Source organism: Cupressus sempervirens, chromosome 4 (assembly GCF_028749045.1).
Source record: "Cupressus sempervirens isolate cs-2001-9-10 chromosome 4, ASM2874904v1, whole genome shotgun sequence".
NCBI classification, from domain to species: Eukaryota; Viridiplantae; Streptophyta; class Pinopsida; order Cupressales; family Cupressaceae; genus Cupressus; species Cupressus sempervirens.
Window position 1 is genome coordinate 483,237,102 of NC_143121.1, and position 21,222 is coordinate 483,258,323.

Consider the following 21,222-nt stretch of genomic DNA (forward strand, 5'->3'; position numbering starts at 1 on the left):
AACAAAAATACCTTTCCAACGAGAAAAGGTCCTTTCAAAAACTCCAAATCCTTCACTTTTATTTTTAGTTACATGAAGGAACACCACATCCTAGCCTGATCAAGCCAGCTCTTGACCAAGCATTTTTTTTTATGGGCCTTTCTACCTCTAACATTCCATGAAAGGACCTTCATTTCTATCATGAAAAGGCATATTATTTTCTTGATCTCAAAATATTTGTTTAGTTCATTGCATTCCCAATGATTTTTTACTTCATTCTTGTTGTTCTCTCTCCTTGCCTTTTTTTCTCCCCTATCTTTGGTTTTGAAATGGATGGACCAATTGTCTCCCAATTCCTTGAGTGTCATAAAGATCTAGTTCATCCTCTTATTCTTCATCCTCATGACATTTGTAGTTTGAATACATTGCCATATTATTATGTCCATTATCTCTTACTTCCTCAAAAGAGTTATCTAGGTTGCTGATAGGTAAAATTTTGATGCCCTTAAAATGGGGGTCCTCCTCTTCTCTAGCCACTCCATTTTTTAAAAAGGATTTACTCCTTTGACTACCTAATTATTAAGATCATATTCCTCCACTGGCTTATAGATTTTTTCACTCAAATGTTGATTACCATTTTCTTTGGCAAAAAAACCCTCACTCTGAAAGACTTTTAGCACAAATTCTACTAAAGTCAAATCTTGAGTCATCCCTTCCTCAAATGAGAATTTTGTACTGAAAACATCCTCGCTAGTTGTCATTTCTTCATCCTCTTCAAGATTTCCTTGGTTTACTAAGAATGGTGTCTCTTGCACAACTTGAATAGAACTACTCTTTGTACTATCTTTACTTCCACTATCCAATCATAAAGAAAAGATCTAAATGATAATATCTTTCTAACCACTCTCTTATTCATGCATCTCTTGTTGAGCTCTATATGTAAGCTTCAATACCATTGTCTCTCCCCATAAAGGATCTCCTCCATAATTATTATTGATGCCTTCAGTCACACTTGTGTTCTCATCAATTAGCCTATTAGATTCCAACCCTTTTCCCGTATCCATGATGTAGACCCCCTAACGCCCTCATTGTTGATCATGCCCTCATACTTGCCTAAAATAAGAGGGTTTTTCCATTCCCCTTTCTTAGAACCTAAAACAGTATAGTCTAGGGGCTTATAGCATTCCTATTTCTAGATCAAGACATGCAAGCACACTAATATATCTTTTTGGTTCACAACTTCTTCCGATCTCGCAAATGTTTCCAAGGAGTCACCTATTATTTTGAGTGTTTCATGCCCCTAATATTATTGTGAAAGATTGTGAATCTTGAACCAAATAGGAATATATTTTACTTGTTCCTTTATCAAATCAAAATTAAGGGCCTAGTCCCTCAAATATAACCCTTTTCCAATTGGCATGTAAGGACCATTGTAGAGGATTTACTCCTTATCCTATTTTGAAGTGTAGATCACTAAATACAAGCCATTTGTCATGGTTTTTAATGAGAAAAAATGTACTCAATTAATTCCAACACTATTTTCTTACCTTATTTGGGCTATAGACCCATCCATTTCATCATAAAGGCCCTTTTCTCAAAAAAAAAAGCAATGTATTCCAACCATTGTTTATTGTTAACTAATAGATAAGAGGTCATGACATCCCTAACAATTTTACTTACTAGTTGAGGAACATTAACATCCTTTGCCTGATATTTGGGATGCCAAAACATTTGTTCTATTTGTTGAAATTTGAAACCTTTCTAGATCAAAAATAGCCCACCATGAGGTTGGAAATACAAAATTGAGTTCTCTCAACCCCTACCATTCCCATATGTCAATGAAAAGCCCTTCAAACATGTGACTTAAGATATGGCTCCAGTAAAAAAAATTGAGTCTGAGATGTTTAGAATCATGACTAGTTCCTTCCATTGAAAGGTCATCCCCATCTAGTTCATTTGCCATAGTCTACTCCCTGGTGTTTTTGAATAACCCTTTTCTTCATGTCTATTATAGACACGCCACTTCTCTTTCTCCAAAAAAATGAATTGCACTATTAATGACTTTTTATGTATGCTCGATGCCCATGTAAAGTTTCATTGCTCAACAAGTGTAGTCAAACACTAAGATTTGTTTGAATTATGTGATTTAATCTAAAAATTCAAGTTGAAAATGGCCATCATCTGTATTCATAACTTTACCTATAGATTGATCTACAGTATAATCGGACTCCGCATCACTTGGAGATACAAATAGAAAGAATGGAGATTTGTGAATGTATTTACTGCATTGAAGCATAACTAACTAGTTTGCAAGTTCAAAGGCTCAACCTTCCTAAAAGTGAAGTGTCAATGGTACCTCTACTAGGTCACTCAATTAATATAGAAATTCATACTGCCATATACACACTCAGTTGATATCCACCTTGTAGAGCAAGAAAATCACTATGGATTTACACCAATGGTGCATAATACATTTTCTACAAAGTATACCCCCATATAGATTAATAGGTAAACCATAATATTAGAGGTTTCTTGATTGTTCATTAGATTTGGACTTCGTGACTTAGTTCCCAATGTATTTCACCTTGTCTAGCCTATATAATGATTTTAATAAGAAAAAAAAAATGTTAATTATAGTTCATTTCCTAAGCTTATTGGTTTTATGCCAAATTATTGGACCTGACCTTCTTAAAATTTACATCTTATTTGAAAAATGAAAGCAATCTCCTTGTCAAATCAACAAACAAGTATACTTTGTAGTTAGCTAGTTTATGACAATATAAAGAAGCAACCTAGCGCAAAAATCTATAACTGGTAACAAAGAAAATTAAATTGTAGATAACTAAAAATCATTTAATGATTAAAAAATTAAATTATTTCATAGCCATTCATCAAAGCGAAGCCGCTTTTCCCCATCCTACGCACTGGTAGAATTTTGGGGAATTTTCATTAAAATTAGTCCCTTGCATTTTTTGAAGTTTTTACTAATAAGAATCCCTGGCGGAAATAAAACCTTTCACTATGAGTTAAAATTAATGAAATGTCTTTTCAAATATTTACAATCATTAAATGACTATTGCCTGGCCAAAGAGAAATTAAATGGATTCCTAAAAGCTTTAGCTCTTCTTTTTCACATCATTATCAACTCCATTTTTTGTAGTTAATATTTTGTTATTTCCAATGGATTGTCTGCATAGGAAACTAGGATTTCAGGGCACATTCATAGAAGCCCCCATTAGTATTAAATCTAATTAATAAAATTCACAGTCGAACCATCATAACCAAGAATGTTGATGAATTTGGAGATTTTGATCGTATTTGGTCATTAAGGTGGGCTTCTTGCTACCTAAGTGTTAGCAATTTTTCTTACTACCCTCAATCCTAAGTGAAATTCAAAAGATTTAGACTATAGTCTTGAAAACTTTGATAATTTATCGAACTCTATTCATTCATTCAATTAGGTTCCTTGGTTGTGGGGTTGATGTTTGTTTCCTTTGGCCCTTGTGTTTTGTCTTTTCTAGTGGTTAAGGTATGGTGTTTGGAGCTTTCGAAGGTGAAGAGCTTTGTTATTTGGTATTTTGGTTTTAGTGTTTTTTGGGATTTGGTCTCGAATCTCCCCAAACTCTTTGTTTCTAGGTAGCCTTTTTGAGATCTATGTCTTTCCTTTTTATATTGTTGTGAATCTTGTGTTTCTTGTCTTTTCCTTCTTGTTGGAGTCTGTGAGTCTTCTTGTTCTATTTTTCTAGTTTCTCAAGCTAGTGTTGGAAGCTTTCAAGGGGATAGTCTATCTTTTGGGTGTTTTTTGGTTAAGGTATAGTTTTGGTGGGGTTGAGTTTGTGTCTTATGTTGCTCGGTGCTTATTTTTTTCTTCTCTTGTTAAAGTTGTGACTATTAATTGTTGGATCCTTCCTTTATAAGGCCTTTATGAAGGAGAGTTCAATACCTATTGAGGGGGGTCTCTAGTTGTAGCTTTATTGTGGGATTGGTTCATGTTGGGATATTCTTTTGCCATCATTTTCCTAATAGATGTAACACCTTCTATGCATGCAGATGATGGTTGGTGGATTGAGTTTATTTAGAGCTCAGTGCGGTTTTCCTATGGATGGGACTACTTGGTTTCAAGGTGGTCGCCCTTTGAGATTTCTCTTCCTAATGAATTTTTCTCTTATCATCTTATCGAGGTGGCATTCTTTTCTTTAGAGGTGGAAACGAGTTTCACCGGTGAGAAGGTGTTTTGCTCTTGGGAGATCTTTGTTTACGGAAGTCGGCTAGCCTTGGGATCTCTTATTGAACCCTTTCTGTAGGTTTAGGAAGCCTTGGTAAAACCTCTTGATCGTCTCTCTCTTCTAGTTTTGGAGGTTGTTTTGATTGTGGGAGCCAAGTCAACACCCACATTATAGGTTTAGGGAGCCTTGTGAAACCCCTAGACATTTTTGGGTTCCATGATTATTTCCAATGGTCTTTCAATCAACTTTTCACTAAGCAATTAAGGTAGTTTGTGAAGGTTTGGGGACCCTATCAAAACCCTGTTATGATTTTGGGAGTCATGTTAAAACCCATTAGTTCTTCAACTAATTATTTGTTGTGTAATCTACTGAAGTTAGTTGTCAAGGTATGTTAGGGAAACCTGTCAAGACCCCTTCTTAACTAGAAAAATCATTTATTTTCACTATTAGATTATGGGAGCCTGGAAAAAGTCTTGTTTTACTTTTTAGGGAGCCTTAAAAACCTTGTTTATGAAGCTTAGGCTTTATGTGTTATGTTTACTTGGGGAATCAATTGTTGTATAATCTATAACTCTATGTTGTTGAACATTATTTGGATGTTGACAGTTGCTTTGTAAGACTTCCTCTTTTGCATCTATTTGCTTTTGTAAGGTTCTAAATCCTCCTCAAAATCTACTCGGAAAGGGTTTCAAGTGTCTCCAAAACATGTTTTTACCTTTTAATCAGAAACATTAACAAGGCTATGCAAGCCTCTTTCACTTCAAATTACCCTAACTTGAGAGGGTGTTCTTATTTTAGATTTGATAAAAATCATGAACTCACTATAAAACTTGAACCTTAGTTTATTCTCATATTCATAAGCAATGAGTATTCATATTTCATCAATTTCAAAGCAATAATCCCATTTAGCTTCAAACATGTTGAAAATGAAACTATACTAAACCTACTCCCTTTGATAAGCAATGAGTATTCATATTTTATCAATTTCAAAGCAATAATCCCATTTAGCTTCAAACATGTTGAAAATGAAACTATACTAAACCTACTCCCGTTGAAATCAAAATAAAATGATTTATGAATTGATTTATTTCTAAAAATACTTCAAGACCCACATAGAATTGTCATGGGCAACATAATTGAGCCTTAAATTGCAAAAGAGATTCCATTGCAAACTAGACTTTTAACTAGTGGGGTTAAAACATGTTAACGGCTAACATTAACAACCCCTCTCAAGTTATCTAAGTCATTCTTACAAATCCATTTCATACATTTGAAATCGTGATTAAAAGGCCAATGACCAAAGAACACAATCATATTTAAAAATTGCAATGGAAAATCCAAACGCCATGAGTATATGGGAATTATGTGATTAAAATTGAAATTGTACAAGAATGGAGACAATGATGATATTGATGCTATTGCTACACTATCCTTCAAATCCAATATGCATTGTCATCTTTCTCTTCACAGTGGCTTTGAATAGGTCTACTCCCACTTCCGTCATGCTTGGCACATTTCCCCTTTAACTAAAAGAATCTTAACTACACTCGTTTAAATAGTACTTTGTGACTTGTCCCTCATCAAAAAATACTTGATTTGTTGATTTTTTCTGCATCTATTGCATAGAGGAAAATCTCTTCAATTTCTACCATTTTGTTACTCTATAAATATTCTAATTCTTTATTACATCCTCTCTCTCACCATTTGAAAACATATTTACCTATGTTCTTAAATTTGCGTTCAAGGCATCTTTTTCAATTTTATTTTGAATGGTGTCGTTTTCAATGAATCCTTCTCATAGTGGTTCACTAGATTTAACAAAGCATTAATATTTATCTAATTGTTTAAAATTCACTTCAGTTGACTTTACCCAAGAAATGTCTAGTTGCAACATAAGAACAATAAGGATTAACTCCCACCTGCGACGCTGAAACTCCCGCCTGTGGCGTTTAAGCTCATGCCTACGTCACTGAAAGTGCCTGCACTGTTAGTGGGGTGTCTGTTCTGAATGGGCCTTTGCCTAATCCTGGCCTTGTCCCTACTACTTCGTTCTCACCTTCGGCCCTAATTTCTAGGCTGCATGGCGATGCCCTAACCTCTCCTCCGGTTGTTCGGTCAGCGGTTGAGGCTCGTAGATCTGCCTAATCCTATGTAGATGTTGCTACCTATAAGGCTAACCTAGGTGGTTTACATGCGAGGTTGGGCTTCTAGGGCGACTTTGGGGGTCTGAATGCGAGGTTGGGGTCCAGGGATTTTGTGCCGGTTGCTGTTGGCAAGTCGTTGATTCTGGTGTTAGAACCGACCATTGTTGAGGACATTTCTGAACAACTGGAGTATTTCTCCTCTTCGGCTGCTATTTTTCGCTTCGAGGGTTTCTGGCCCTCCCTATTGGACTTGCATGCATGGATAGGTCGTGTTTGGAAACCCCTTATTTTAGGTACAGCTTAGATATACCCTATTGCTAGGGGTTTTTTCATTGTGAAGTTTGATTCAACTGAAGATAGAAATGCTATTCTTCGTCAGGGTTTCTCTTGGGATGAGAAATTTCCTTTGATGGCTAAACCTTGGTTCAAGGACTTTGACCCGTCGACGGAATCCTTTAACAAGGGCGCTTTGTGGGTCAAATTGTCAAATCTTCCCCTTCACCTTTGGGTGGATTCTATTCTGGAGGCTGTGGGGGAGGCCATTGGGGATTTCTTGCTTGTGGATTATGCTTCTTCCAATGTGTTTCGCACCACTTATGCTCGGATCCTAGTTGAGGTTGACATCTCCAAGGGTCTCCCAACGATGATTTTTTTGGCTTCTCTGATTGGATCTTGGGTCCAATGTCTTGATTATGAAGGGATCCCCTTCCATTGTAGTGAGTGCCACAAGACTGGTCACCTTGCTACTCATTGCTCTTCTGATAAAAATCGACCAAAAAAGTCTCCTTGGTGGAAGAATGCTTTGGATGATCATTACACTGTGCTCAAAGCCTCTCTTGTTGGGGATGGTGACTCTTTTCTAGACTCTCAGGTGGCTGCCACGCCTATTATCCCGATTGGCTCTCCTGGACTTTGGAGTCCTCCTCTGTTCCTCCCTTGCCTGCGGCTGTTTCCTCAATCGATGTTTCTTCGGTGGAGGTGGAGTTTGTTCTCCCTGCTCCCTCTCCCACCCGGTTCTGGATGTTCCTCCTGGTCCTGTTGGGGGCCTAGACCCTGCTCCTGCCCCCGCCTCTGTACCAAACTTCCTCCTGGTTTTGTGGGTGGCCAATTGGCTTCAGGCTCTTTTAAGGAGGTTGTTTTTTCGAATTCCCGTGGGCATTATGTTTCCTCAAGGGATTGGACTGCTGAGGCAGCCAAGGTGGAAGATGGCTGGACTACGGTAAAAGGAAAGAAATCTAGGCCATCTGCTCCTCCTTTAGATATGAATCTTCAATCATGCAAGGAAGGCTCTAAATCAAAGGGCAAATCATGATGTATCTGGCCCTGCCTCCTTGCTGGATCTATTTTTATGGCTGGTGATAGGCTTTTTTGTCACCTTTGTTACCCTTAGTTTGGGGGGTGACCAGTTCTGCATTTGTTTGTTGAACCTTTAATTTATGTGCTCATTAAAAATCTTTATCTTGTACAAGGTTTCAGGCACCCTTCAAAACTTGTTTTAATTAATCAAGAACATAAGAACAATAAGCAATACACCCCCATATCCATATTTTGTGCACATCCTTTACCAAACTATATTTAGGGGAAGATATATGAGACTTTTGACAGCATGTTGGGGAAGATAAAGAAAATAGTTCCAACAATGGATCCTACATTGGGGTTTTTTGAAGAGCATGTTAGGTTTATTGTGATGGAAAGGTGGAACATAAGGAATACCTCGCTTCTTATGGCAACATTTTCTTTAAATCCCAAATAGTATGCAGAGTTAGATGGAAGGGGGAGGCCATGTGATGATCCTGAGCTATTGGATGACTTTACACAAGCCAGTTGTAAGATGTATCCAACTCAAGAGGCCTCTACTCTTTTTGCACAATTCCTTGACTTCACCAAACTTCATGGCCCAAGATTGAGTAAGCCACAAGCAAGATTTGATAGAGTGATTTTGGCCCAGAGACATATTATTGGATGGTGGACTTGGCATGAGAGAGATACACTAGAGTTGAAAATGCCTGCAAACCACCTTCTTGCACAAGTTGTTAGTTCCTCGACTACAGGGAGGAATTGGTTGACAAAGTCATTTATCCACTTCATTAAGAGGAATATACTTACCTATAGACGAACAAAGAATCTAGTGGCAATGCATTGTGTTCTTCGACATGTGGATCCTTAGACTCCGAAGTATAGGCAGACTCCAACTTTGCTATGGGATGTTGATCCTATGGAAGTGGTCCATATAGATTTGGATGAGACAACACCAAAATTGGCTAGGGTTCCATTGGATGAAAGTACGCTTACTATAGAGCATGATAGTGAGGATGAAGACTTTTTTTGATGCCATGGTGACAGAAGTAGGAGCAACAATCTACTTCATTTTTCTATTCTTTATTCTTTATGTTGAACTTGAACATAATGAAACTTTATGGCAGCCTAGCCTTTGGGCATATTTAGATTTTCAAATCTCTATGATATTGTTCACTACTACACTTCTTTTTTTCACATTGATATGCATATTGAAAATTGAAACTATTTTATAAATGTATAATAGACTAGAGTTAAATTTTAATTTTTTATACATATTGGGTACTGAGTCTTATTATTTCCTAAATGGCATTCAAATGGTTTTTGTTAAGGTTCTATAATGTTTAAATGACATGCTTTGTGCTTAATTTTATTTTATATGAATGACATGTATATTTGCAAATTTCAGTGTATATTTTAAAATTTCCCTATATTTATTTAGTAAGACTGAGCCCCCCGTCCCCTTCCAAATTGGCAAAAAAAATTATGATCCTACTATTCCATGTCGTCCTCATCCTGGAAACTCGAGGTAGCACATTATAGTTGGCCAATCTTCTCACTAGAAATCATGTTCTGCCAAAAAGTTTCTATCACAATTTCTAAATCCTACATATCCACCTTCAAATGATCATTAAACCACCCTTAGCACCTGTCAGAAGACTCATAACCAATACGTTCATTAGGGCCCGTTTGGTTCATGGAATTTGAAAAATCAAGATTTCTACAAACCTTGGTTTAGCCAAATCAAGGTTTTGCAAATGTTCATTCCGATATTTGAGATTTTACTTGAACCGTTTGTTTCACTTGGAAGATGCGTGCAAAGACACATTTTTATGCGTAAGCTTGTAGTTGAAGGCAAATTTCAAAAAGTAGTCCAATCTATTGTTTTTACACTCCTTAAAAAACATAACCAGTTTTTAATTTTCAATTCCTACTTGCTAGTAGGAAGTTGGAAAACCTAATTTTGAGGCAAAATTGGAAGCCCAGTATGCTAATTCCATTTTGCCAATTTTAAAACAAACGCAAAAAAATTCAAATATGGATTTTGAAAAGGCCAATTCCTGTCATCTTCCAGAAACCAAACGGACCCTTAGGCTATTTACGCTCAATTCTCTGGGGGAACTAATTTTCAGCTGCAGCCCACTTCCCACTCGTAAGGCACAATCCATAGAAGCGCATGGAATTGTGTTTTCACTAATATGTATCTCAATTGTGGACAACTTGGTCCATCTAGCTGCAAAGAACACTTTCAAGCCATCTTCACCGCTCATTGTTTAACTGATTACAATTTGAATTTAACAAAAATCAGGGCCAGTAGTCATCCTATATATACATAACAGGTCGAGAAAACACTACACATGTTAATAACTTAACTAATAATTTGAACCTAGAAAAAAAATTCAAACCAGCTTTGCTAAAATACATTTGTGATCTCTCTCCAATACAAGTTTTTAAAATTTATTATATACGGGGATGGAAGTGACAATAGTATTTCTCAAGATCCCACAATAAATCCATCCAAGATAAGATGCTCCACCTTTTCAATGTAGAAGCAAGATAGAGTTGAAAAAAGCTTTTCTCAAGTAAATATGGCACAGCGAAAAATCAAAACCAAGGCATCCACCATATATACATCTTGCCCAAGTTGTTGTGAGAAACAGCTTCGGCAATTAGACGATTAGCTTGTCCTTCCACGGAAAGGGGCAAAGATGGAGCAGCTCCAACACCAACAACCACCCCTTGAAGCCTTGCCTCAATATTTGCTATAGCTCGCTGCATGAGAAGGCCCATTTTGCATGTGAAGAAAATTTACATGAGATGGGCTGCTTAAAAATAAATAAAATCATGCTGCATTATCATAGTTACCTGTGCATGGGGATTTTGAACTTCCCCGCTAGATTTGTAAGATTTTGTCCATTCCACAAGAGGGTCATGAATAAAAGTCTCCAGGACGCTAATGAGAGTTTCACGATGTGTCCTAAGAACTGAGAGTGTTATTTCACATACTCTCAAAAACATGCCTTCATATCCAGTAATGCCAAGGCCATCTATCATATTCTTCAGCGGTCAAATAAAAATGCAATTTAGAAAATGGGTCAAACTGCATACAGAAAAGAAACACTTCGAAATATTACTGAAAAAGTCATTACCTGGGTAAGTCGAAATGGTACAAGTTCAGGCTTCTCTAACTGCAACCCTTTGTCAAAAAGACAACTAAAATCGACATGTACACAGTCTCCAGTGGTTGAATCAAATAAAATGTTCTCACCATGCCTATCCCCCAGACCAACAATATGACCAACCATGGACCAGACAGCAGTTGTGTGAGCATAAGCAACCCTTGCTCGAAACCAAGATGCTGGCTCAGAAAATGTGCTCACAAACCATTTATGAAAAACTGGTGGGAACATTGGAAGGATCTTACTCTTGAACATTTCTGCTTCCTTATTGCTTTCACATTGATCATAGTGGCGTTTAATAGTAGTATTTGTCTTTTGTCTATCAAACTTGCCACAAGCTATGTATAGATCTTGTAAGATATGTCTTAGACCTCGCGTATGAGGAACCCATTCAACAATGCCACAATCTTCTGTAAGTGGAATCACAGAAAATGTGCGAATGTAAAGCTTCCGTCTACGACTTTTTGGCTCCTTAGACAACAAACGATTGATCATTGTCGTGAACTCCATCATACGAGCATCTTTCCGCAGATCATCTTTTGGCTTGCAAAGAAATGGATGATCAGCTCCATCACTCCCGTGTAGGATAATCTGTCAAGTAACAGAGAACAAGGTTCATATTAAGGATTCAAATACATTCCTAAGTAAAAAGTACAAACAAGAAGACAGTCCGTCAGAATTCAGAATCAATAACTCCCTGACAATGAAGATTTTCACATACTTTCTTTGGACGCTGGAGTGATGCCAGTATTTCGACTTCCTCTCCAATTCCAGATATAGTTGCATAGTTTCCAGCCGCAAATGGATCATAATTCTTGTCTGAAATTCCATCTGGTGGCATAGTCACTGTGAGAGCTGACTGAACTGGCATTAGAACTCCCACTGGCATCATCCTTTTCAAGGGACCAAAGTCATTTGAAATACTAATTGTCTGTGCCTTTGGCTGCCCTCCATGAAAGCACAGCTTGATCAAATGATCAATCAGACTAGCAAACTGTATGAATAAGTTGGTTTTTAATTTATCCTGCCTCGAGGCCTTTTTCGCTGTTTGTATAATTTCTGCTGCAGCTTGACGTCTTGCAGGAACTGTTGACTTAGATACAGCTGCCATTGTCCATAACGCTTGTTGTGGATATGTCTGTAGAACAATTGTTATAATATGCTTTACTAAACGACCAACTTCTTCATTCTGGTGACAAATTCTTGAAACTATCTGGGAAAGAGCAGTCAGCCACTGATATGATGGTAGATCTTTGACACATCCCCGCATAACAGTCATGACCTACAGATACAGAAATCACCAATGAAATTGATTTGGAGGAAACAGAATTTGTCTAATAAAATAAGTAAAAATTTAGACACAGGCCTCACTTTATCATGTGTAGACTTCAAGATACTCTCTGAAGACAAACTCTCAATACGATACATGCTGCCAAATTCAAACCACAATGTCAATAAGCGTGGCATAGCCTGATAAAGACGACTATGACCTCTGTGCAAACCTTTGGCATAAAACAATAGTACATCTGGAAGATGAGACCACCAAGGTTTCTCATCAGTATTTTGCTTTCTTACAGAAACATGTCCAGTTGTATCTTCAAGGTTCTCTTCTTGTCTTTTTCTAATATCAGCCACAAGCTCATCATGATACCTTCCCATAAAAAAAAATGATTTCTCCCATTTAGGCATGAGAGTCCTAACTTGCCCATAAAGACTAATCACGTCTTCTTTTTGCTTCTGACCAGTGTAATGAACCCATCGTGCAAGAAGAAGTAGAGTTTTTGCTGTATCTAAGTTTTCATTTCTTCTTGCTTGAGTAGCTGATATAGACACTGGATTCACTGAAGGAACAAGTAAAACATCACTTAGTGCTGCTTTTGCAGCTTCCCCTAAATCTTTCACGGGAACATTTGCCAGTGCTTGTTGAAGTTCAGCTATTGCACGGTCACTTTTTCCAGCATCCCAATGAAGCTTTGCCAATTCCATGTGCACATTTGGAGTTCCTGATGATTGTGCCTCTAAGATGGCCCGGCTAGCTGTCTCGTAATGTCCAGCAGTTCGACAAAGCTTTGCATAATGAAGCCAACAATGTCCAACTTTTGTATGGAGATTGCTAGCACTGAAAACTATTCTCCTTAGAGCAAGTATGGGTTCCCGTGCCCGCAAGGAAGGTTGTGTAAATTTTAAACGATCATCCCAATCTTTAATCATTTCCAAAACATTTGGATCTGAATAAACAGAGTCTTGCTTGTTCAATATAGGATTCTTGGTTATAAGTGCATGAAAATCTTCCAATTCCCTTAGCATATGAAGCTTCACAACAAAAGGGTATGCACGTGTATAAGATTCCATGCCAGCTGCTGCCAATGGTGCTAACAATGCTTGCCTAGAATGTCCAACATTTTCAGCAAACATGTAATGATCATTTTGTCGCAAAGCCTGAAGAATCTTAGCAAGGCTGATGTCAAAAGAAGCAGTTAATTCAGGGGTACTAGAAACTAAGCCTTCTTTGTCAGCCACAGAAAGATATTCACCCATCAAGTCCCATCGTCCAAGCCTCCAAGTTGCTTGTACACCACGCATGCACCATTCCTTTCTGTATTCTGGAATCCTTGAGATCAGTCCGTCCACATGAGTCACCACTGCCTGCAAGTGGCACATATTTAGTAAACAGTTCAGTACTCCCAAATGTCTTGTTACTGAAGTAGGCTCCATTTGCAAAGCCTTCTCACAGCATGTTAAAGCTTCTGCCCAGTTACCAGATTTTTCATTTAGTATTATTTGATCCTGTAATTTTGGTGACTTACACAACCGTGCCAAGCCAAATAGACCATCAGGTTCATCCAAATCGCTATAGATCTTCATCAGAAATGACATATCTTCATTATCAAATGCACCAATGGCCCCTGCTGCGGGATTAAATGAACCTGACTTGTTACGCACATGTGTCTCAAAGTACAACAATGAGCGGGCAGAAGCATGGCAGCGATATGAGGCCTCAGCAAGGGTTACCTTTGGAACAGCTTCCAACAATTCAGAAACATGATTACATTGGGTTATAATCTGTTCAACGTCCAACTGTGACTCAGTTTGAGCTTTCATCTGCACGGTTTTGGCATTTGCAATAGCTAGTAGAGACTTAGAAAGTGCCATTTCCTGTTTTAGATCATCAACCCACTGACCAAGGTTGTCCAGTAAGGTGAATATGGCTTGAATACAAACTTCGCTTTGTCCAGTTAGGCCACATTTATTGCTACTCAGCAGTATATCCTGCCCAGTTCTACAAGCTTCAGCATCATTATATTTTGATGTTGCTTCTGCAAGAACGGATAAAATTTCTTGTGTCACACTTTTTCGTGCCTCTGGAGTACCATAGCAAACAACGTTGAGAACCAAGTATGGAAGCAAATAAAGGGCTGTCCCCATATCATGTCTTACAATGCCTCTACAGGCATTAAAAATGTTTGCCCTGATTCCTGTTGCCTGTGAAGTCAATCTCATCATCCATAGATATATCCATCTTCTGAATGAGAGGGATGGCCGATATATTGGCCCCGCAGCTGTTGAATCACCTGTGTATTGAAGATGAAACTTTGAAGTTAAACATGGTGCAATGATGTCTCTAATATAATCTGAGAATCTGTTCCAAAGCTTCTCCCCTCTCTTATAGAGGTCCACAGTATTGTTGGAACCTTTTCCCTGAGTTTTATGATCAGAAGACTTCAAGTTATTTTCTTGGGCATCAGAGGTAGCAGACAGATTATCATCTAAAGATGCTTGACAGCCAGCAAGTTTTAAAAGTTCCTGAATGGCAAGAGCTGCAGAATCTTGCACAGTAGTATCAGATGCTGCTCTAAACACTCTAGCAAGATGCTCGTGTATCAACTCAAAAATAATATCATCATCAGAACACTCTATCTTAAAGCGTTGGCAAACAGTTCTCTGAAATTTGACAGGATCAATTGCTCCAAGATCGCCCAGGCACTCTGCACATACCAATTTAAGTTTCTGGCCAACTGGTGTCCTCGACTCCTCTGCGCACCCTCTTAGTAAAGATGTAATTAATAGGCTCAAGACCTCAGAATCTGAGCTGACCTCACCCAGTATCATTGCATTAACATCCTCCCTCCTGGCTCTCAGTAGGTTTGTTAATTCCATGGCTGTTGTATACCGTACACTCAGACTTAAATGGTTTAGTCCACCCACAGCATGTCGCAATTGCTCCCGGAAACATAAAGATCCACGTGCCTCTTGAAGCATCTGATTTACATTAGCTAGCTTGGAAAGGCTGGGTAATAGAGGCAATTCAAGGAATTGTTCCTCAAGCAACTGTCTATTCTTTATGATAAGTTCTTCTAATATTTCAACCATTTTATCTACATGCGAAGTAAGTTGATGTTGCCCTCTCTCAAGACATGGCATAAGAGCAGCCACTACCTGAGGAGCCACATGTTTGAGGCTTATGGGAGATACTTGAGCAAGCCTTTGAATAAATAAATGCCACACACACAAGCCCTTGTACTGAAGACTTTCTTTCTCAACAGCATGCACAAGTAAAACCATAATTTTTGGCACAAAAGCACTAAGGTGAGAACCAATCATTTCAATCAACTTTTCCAGGCACCCCAGTGCTTGCTTTTGTAATAGTTGATCATCAACACGTAACATTTTTGTATCAATACTATTAAGCAGACCAACAAAATAATTCCTTAAAAATCCTGGAAGATCTCCTGACCCAGTGACAAGAAGTGCTACCTCTTGAATCATCTGGGGAACCCTTGCCAGCCTGCAAAAGGAGAAAGATATCAAAATCAATATTCCATATTTCTAAATGGCATTGATCACAAAAGGATCAAATACAACGTTAATTTACCTATTAAAGATTCTGGAATAGCAAGAAAACAGCAACAAGTTAAAATGTCAACAGACAATTTGCTCCTATCAATACATCAGCAGATGCATAGAAAAATTTTAATAGCTCTACCTTCTATTGGTATCATCACTGCCTGAATCCCCTAGGAAGTGAACAAGCTCTTCAAGCAGAACCGGAACAACTGCAGCAAAAATCTCTCCAGCATTAGATCCTGTCTGAATTTCATAGAATTGCATTACAGCAACCAGTTCCTTTGCATCTGAATGGAGAAGCACAAATGATAGCACCTTGTGACACCATTCCAGTAGTAAATAGGGCAAGTCTGTATTTAATTGATTTGCCAGTTCATGTAAAGTAGCTAATGTATGATCATTCTGTTGTTGTGCTATGAGCTTTGGAAGGACTATAGGAACCATCTGTCGTACAAGATCTACACTTGGTATACCCAAAATGGCCTCTGCAAATTCACTTATCAAAAGCGGACGTGCAACAAGCCTTGCATTCAAGTATTCAAACAACTCATCCCTGATTCTTCCAAATTTTGAAAGAATTGCTCGCATGCCATCTTTCTGATGAAAAGTGGCAGATTTATGGATTAGACTAGCAGCTGTTACTCTGGTGCCAATATTTGAATTGTCAAGCTGATCAATCAACAATGCTAAGGAGAAAAAAAACAAATGCCCATCAACATCAGCTGCTTTCATGATTTGTGAAACTGTCTCTAATAAAGTCTCAAATACATCTGGATCCTTAGTAGCTGCCAAAGAGTGTTTTAAAATTCTGAGCATATTTTCTTCTTTTGTTTTATTGCATGTGTTGTTATTTTCAAACAAACTATCCATGACACTCTTCTCAGTGAAGCAATGGATTTGTGAGCAAAATGCCTCTCTTACAGCTTTGTTCTCATGAAGTGGAAGAACTTCTAGGCACTTTATCCACAGATTCTTTGTTTCAGCAAGACTACTTTTGCTTGCATGCCTCAGTAGACGGAAAATGCTTTTGATACATGCAACTTGAACTTGTTGTGACAATTCATGGAAAAGAAGTCGAGCAAATAGAGAATGACAAGTACTGATAGCAAACTCTAATATTGATGTTGTATTATGGGTGTCTTCCTTCTCCATGTGAAGATAAATTACATAATCTCCATCCTCATCTGTGGAAGCTGAATGATTATTATCACATTGAGGGCAGCAAAATCCTGACATAAGAATGTCTAAGTTTCCAGATTTTATTTCAGACCTGAGGTTTTGGTGGAACTGACAGTTATCTTTGAGATTCTCAGTTGCTTTAGCAGCAGCACAGATGCATGCCAAATATCCAATACCATGACCTACCATTTCACGAACTTTATCAGATTTGTCTTGTCCGACATCCCTGCAATTAGATAACAAGAAATTTTATAGCTGATGAGAGTGGCTAAGTATGTTTAAGATTCACAGTAATATATCCACAACCTCCTGAAATTATTAGTTAAGCTCTTAATTAAGATTCAACAAACTGCTCTTTAATATAAAACCTCTTAATTAATATTATTAATTCACAAAATTGCAGCTTCAATGAGATAAACACAGCATGTGGTCATGCAAAAAAAACAAATTAAGAAAATGAATGTCTTTAAAAAACCACCTACTCCAGCCTTTTACACACAGCTTTAATTATTTCATAGCAACTGAAAACAAGGATCGGCATAGATGCAACAGCTTCAGCTCGGATATCATCATTCTGATCATTCAAAGCCAAGTCCAAAATCTCAAGATTGTATTCATTATTTTCTTTGATTCCTGTTTTGGATAGAACAGTGATAGCTTTGCACTTTATCTTAGCATGGGATTGGCCATCAGTAGAAGAAAGTGTCCACGGAAGCTTTAAAATTGTATACAATGTTTCTGCAGTCATGAACTGATTGCAAGAGAATTTTTTTTCATCTATGTCAATATATTCATTGCTGCCACGCCATTTTTCTCCTGAAAGAAGAAAACCTTCATTCAATAAATATTAAAGAAAAAAATAAAGAAACTTCATAATTATTAAAACAACTAAATCATGAGAAAGTGCAAAGCATTTGGCAGCAAATCATGACCTTCACAAAATTCGTATTTGGGAATTGGAATTTGCCAAATGAATCAAAAAATTAAAAGTACACCTTTTAAGAGCAATATTCTATTCACCGCATCAAGATATAATGATAGTTGAAGCATTTTAAGAGTACCCTCCTCACCCTGTAATTGAAGTTGCAAAACATGAGTTGAAAAGAGATGAGAATCAAACTGCTGATTACACAAACACAACCTTACAACTAATTTTTGCAATTTAAAGTAAGCACCTTCTTCAGAATCCATGGCATCCATGTCAAAATTTTCTGGACAATGCGTATATAGCACAAGGTATTTGGATATTTACAAAATACTTGGTAAACAATGCTCAGAGCAGTAAAGTGGCTTTCTTTTATAGAATCTAAACACACATCATTAGGGTTTAAAGAATCAATGACATCAAGAATCTGATTGTGCAAATAAGCTGCATATAGTTCTCTTTGTTGCTTCAAGACATATTTGGAGCTATGTTCTGCTGTGTATTCATTGATACTCAAATTTGACCTACATAAAGATGTTCCCATAGAAGACTTAGCACCAGCTACTCTCAGGTTAGACTGTAGTCCTTCACTGGTTTTTAGGCGTTTGATCAATGTACTGTCACCATCTTCACTGACTCTTTTCTTCCCAGCAACTTGCTCCAGGTCAGTCAAAGATGAATTGGCCTCTCTGGCAACTTCACCTCCCACAGACTTGGGGCCCAACACCTCAACAACAACTTTAATGCAGTCAACAAGCTGAAAGCAAGGATCAGAGGAGTGCAAGAGTTCGACAAGAGCATCCAATTTCCAAATATAAGGTGGACATATAGTAGCTATCCGAACATACGCATTGCACATTGCTACCTGAAACAGCATGAAGAGTACAAATTTAAATACAAGTTTCAAACTTTTATTTAGGGTGCTGAATATGTACTAGGGCACAAGCTCACCTTCAGCTCTTCGCTTGCTGTATTCAGAAGTGTTTGAGTAAACACTTCTAGTAGATCTTGAGCTGTACATTCTACAATGTACTTGGGACATATATCATACAAAGAAATAAGGCAAGCACCCAATGCTGAATCATAAATTGCTGTCCTGTGAGAGCACAATTTTATCCAGAAGGCTTATATCCACATCTATTGATTGTCAATATGAATCTCATCACAAAAGTAAAAACAAAAAATGCAGAAATGCACTAAGAAATTAATATTAGCAACAAACTACATGCAACTTTGCTGAAACAATTTAGCAAATACAATGAACAATGCCACTGAGCAGAGAAGGTATTCATATGGCAAGAATGGATAGAAAACAAAGAAATTAAAATAAATGCAGAAAATCAATAATACAAAAGGTGTTCTAGTGCACTACTGTCAAAACCAGTAGGTTGCAAGTGAAGAAGCTTTTTAATGTTTTAAAATATGGAAAGCAAATTACGAGTGAACAGAAGAAAAGTCTGTGATCATGTAATCTTCGGGTCTAATGGTTGATGAGACTCCCGTGATATTTGGAAGACATGTATTTAGAATCACAAGTTCTAGGTTGCCTTATGATCCATCAAACTCTAGGTTGCCTTAGAAAATGTGTTAAATGATTAGGCATAGTGTAATCATCTTAAAAACAGTTACACAGTCAGATTGGAAAACTCAAAAAGAACCTGGAAGCACAATAATGAATTTCATCTCAAACCCACTCCAAGTTAAACTAGGTTAGCGTTCAATCAACTAAGAAGAGCCTGAAGGTTTCCATCCTCAGGTGCTGGAAAACTGAAAGCCAAAGCTTCCTCTTTTCTCAAAGGAAACTCTGAAACAAAACTCCAAAATCCAAGCATAGCTGAAATGAATGAGACTTCCTCATTTAGTGCTCAAACAATGACTCTTCAACTTCCCTTACTTGCCATTTCGTCTCTTCCCCTTTTGTCACTCAATGACCTCCTTATTTACATTTATATGACTTGAAATAATCTGCCTTAAGCTCAATTTAATTCACTTTAAAATATGTTGTGCACTTGATTAATTTTCTCTACTGTCCTGAAGTGGGGGCATTACAGCCCTCCCTCCTCGAGATTGCTTGCTCTCAAACAATCATGAGTCCACAAACCAATAACAGGGTCCCATATCCATCTGCAAGCTACTCCATAGCTCATACTAGTAACGTTGTAATCTGGATTGCTATACCACAGAACCCAAAATAAGGATGCAATCCATCCACCATTAAGATCCCTGGATCCCATGTCAGTGTATGAAACACAGCTGCATCCCATCCACCATTAAGATCCCTGGATCCCATGTCTGTGTATGAAACACAGCTGCATCAGTAGGTTGCATGACTCTGATCAAAACTGCATCACATCTCAAATGGTGTAGTATCACAACATAATCCTCCAAATTATATGCTCCAAGAGCATCAACTAGAAATGGAAAGGCTGATTGGTCCTTCAAATTAGCCCTTGAAGTAATATCATCGTGCTCTTGTTCTTGATTACTAGATTCATTTTCATTTTCAGATGTGTCTTTTTCATGATTTTCCTCCATCCCCAAATGTATTGTCTCATCAACTATTACGTCATTGTTTTCACATAGCTAATCCTCAGGAAGAGATTCACTTTCAACCTTATGATCACCATAATGTTGGTCAATAATAACCTCCAAGTCTCCAAATAATAGACTTCCATATCCCTTATCATTGATCGTAGCTGATTCCATCACCTCACAAGTTTGAGCATCATTATGTTGAAGTTGAATCAATGTGTCCTCAACTCCCTCAACATTAATCTGCACTTCTTGAGTTGACTCTTCTTCCTCATTCTTCTCACAAATGTGGTCAGAAGACCATGTATGTTGGCATGTGAAACAGAGCTGCTATTTTCTCATTTTGTTTTGGCTCTTTGTTGGAGATCCTAAAACCTGTAATCCCCTTGCATTTTACTCTTCTCTAGCCTATCATTGTTGGCACTTATCAAATTTAGACTCACATTGTTTAAGCATCTTTTGAAGCCGTTTGTTCTCTATTTGAAATTGCTAACAACATTTGTATTAGTGGCTGCAAATGACCATCACTCTCATTATGTCTTAACCATAATGTTTTCCATGGCTGCAATAACATCTGCGTTTTGAAACATGATATTTATTAAATTATACAATCTCATCAAGCAGGAGATTGTACAATTTGATTTCTGCGCAGCCCTTCTTGAGAAATGATGACTTCCAATATCCCCAATATGTGAAAGCTATCAACGATGGGCTGAAGTATCTTCTTCATTATCTCTTCTTTGTAAGGTTCCTGAGATGCTAAAATCCTTGTAACCTCCATCAAACAAGAAGAATCCAACAACTTCACCTGTCTATTCAAGTGTTTCAGCCACTTGTGGGGATTCAAAGCAGTCACTATACGGACAAGAGTGACCTGCAATAAATCAGAAGGGGATTGATCTACAACAGCCAAACCT

General features: G+C 37.7%; 1 protein-coding gene across 3 annotated transcripts in view; it reads right to left on the minus strand.

The window, feature by feature from the left end:
• Positions 1-9,619: 9,619 nt before the first annotated feature.
• The window catches only part of ATR (Ataxia telangiectasia-mutated and RAD3-like protein), a 64,387-nt gene continuing 52,784 nt past the window's right edge, over positions 9,620-21,222 (minus strand). Inside the window, exons 6-16 of one of the 3 annotated variants that reach the window (XR_016363887.1) lie at positions 18,725-18,869; positions 18,024-18,638; positions 17,844-17,919; positions 17,331-17,664; positions 15,809-17,074; positions 12,196-15,610; positions 11,546-12,106; positions 10,795-11,415; positions 10,511-10,702; positions 10,182-10,417; positions 9,620-9,922 (exon numbers count right to left, since the gene is read on the minus strand). Coding sequence is in view for 1 of the 3 variants with exons in the window: in XM_089825601.1 (XP_089681727.1) it covers positions 10,250-10,417; positions 10,511-10,702; positions 10,795-11,415; positions 11,546-12,106; positions 12,196-15,610; positions 15,809-17,074; positions 17,331-17,664; positions 17,844-17,919; positions 18,024-18,638; positions 18,725-18,869 (7,393 nt within the window). In the remaining 2 variants the exon portion in view is untranslated. Of the gene's footprint in view, positions 9,923-10,068; positions 10,418-10,510; positions 10,703-10,794; positions 11,416-11,545; positions 12,107-12,195; positions 15,611-15,808; positions 17,075-17,330; positions 17,665-17,843; positions 17,920-18,023; positions 18,639-18,724; positions 18,870-21,222 lie in introns of those variants that run through there. The other 2 variants (XR_016363888.1, XM_089825601.1) reach the window with 2 other exon arrangements.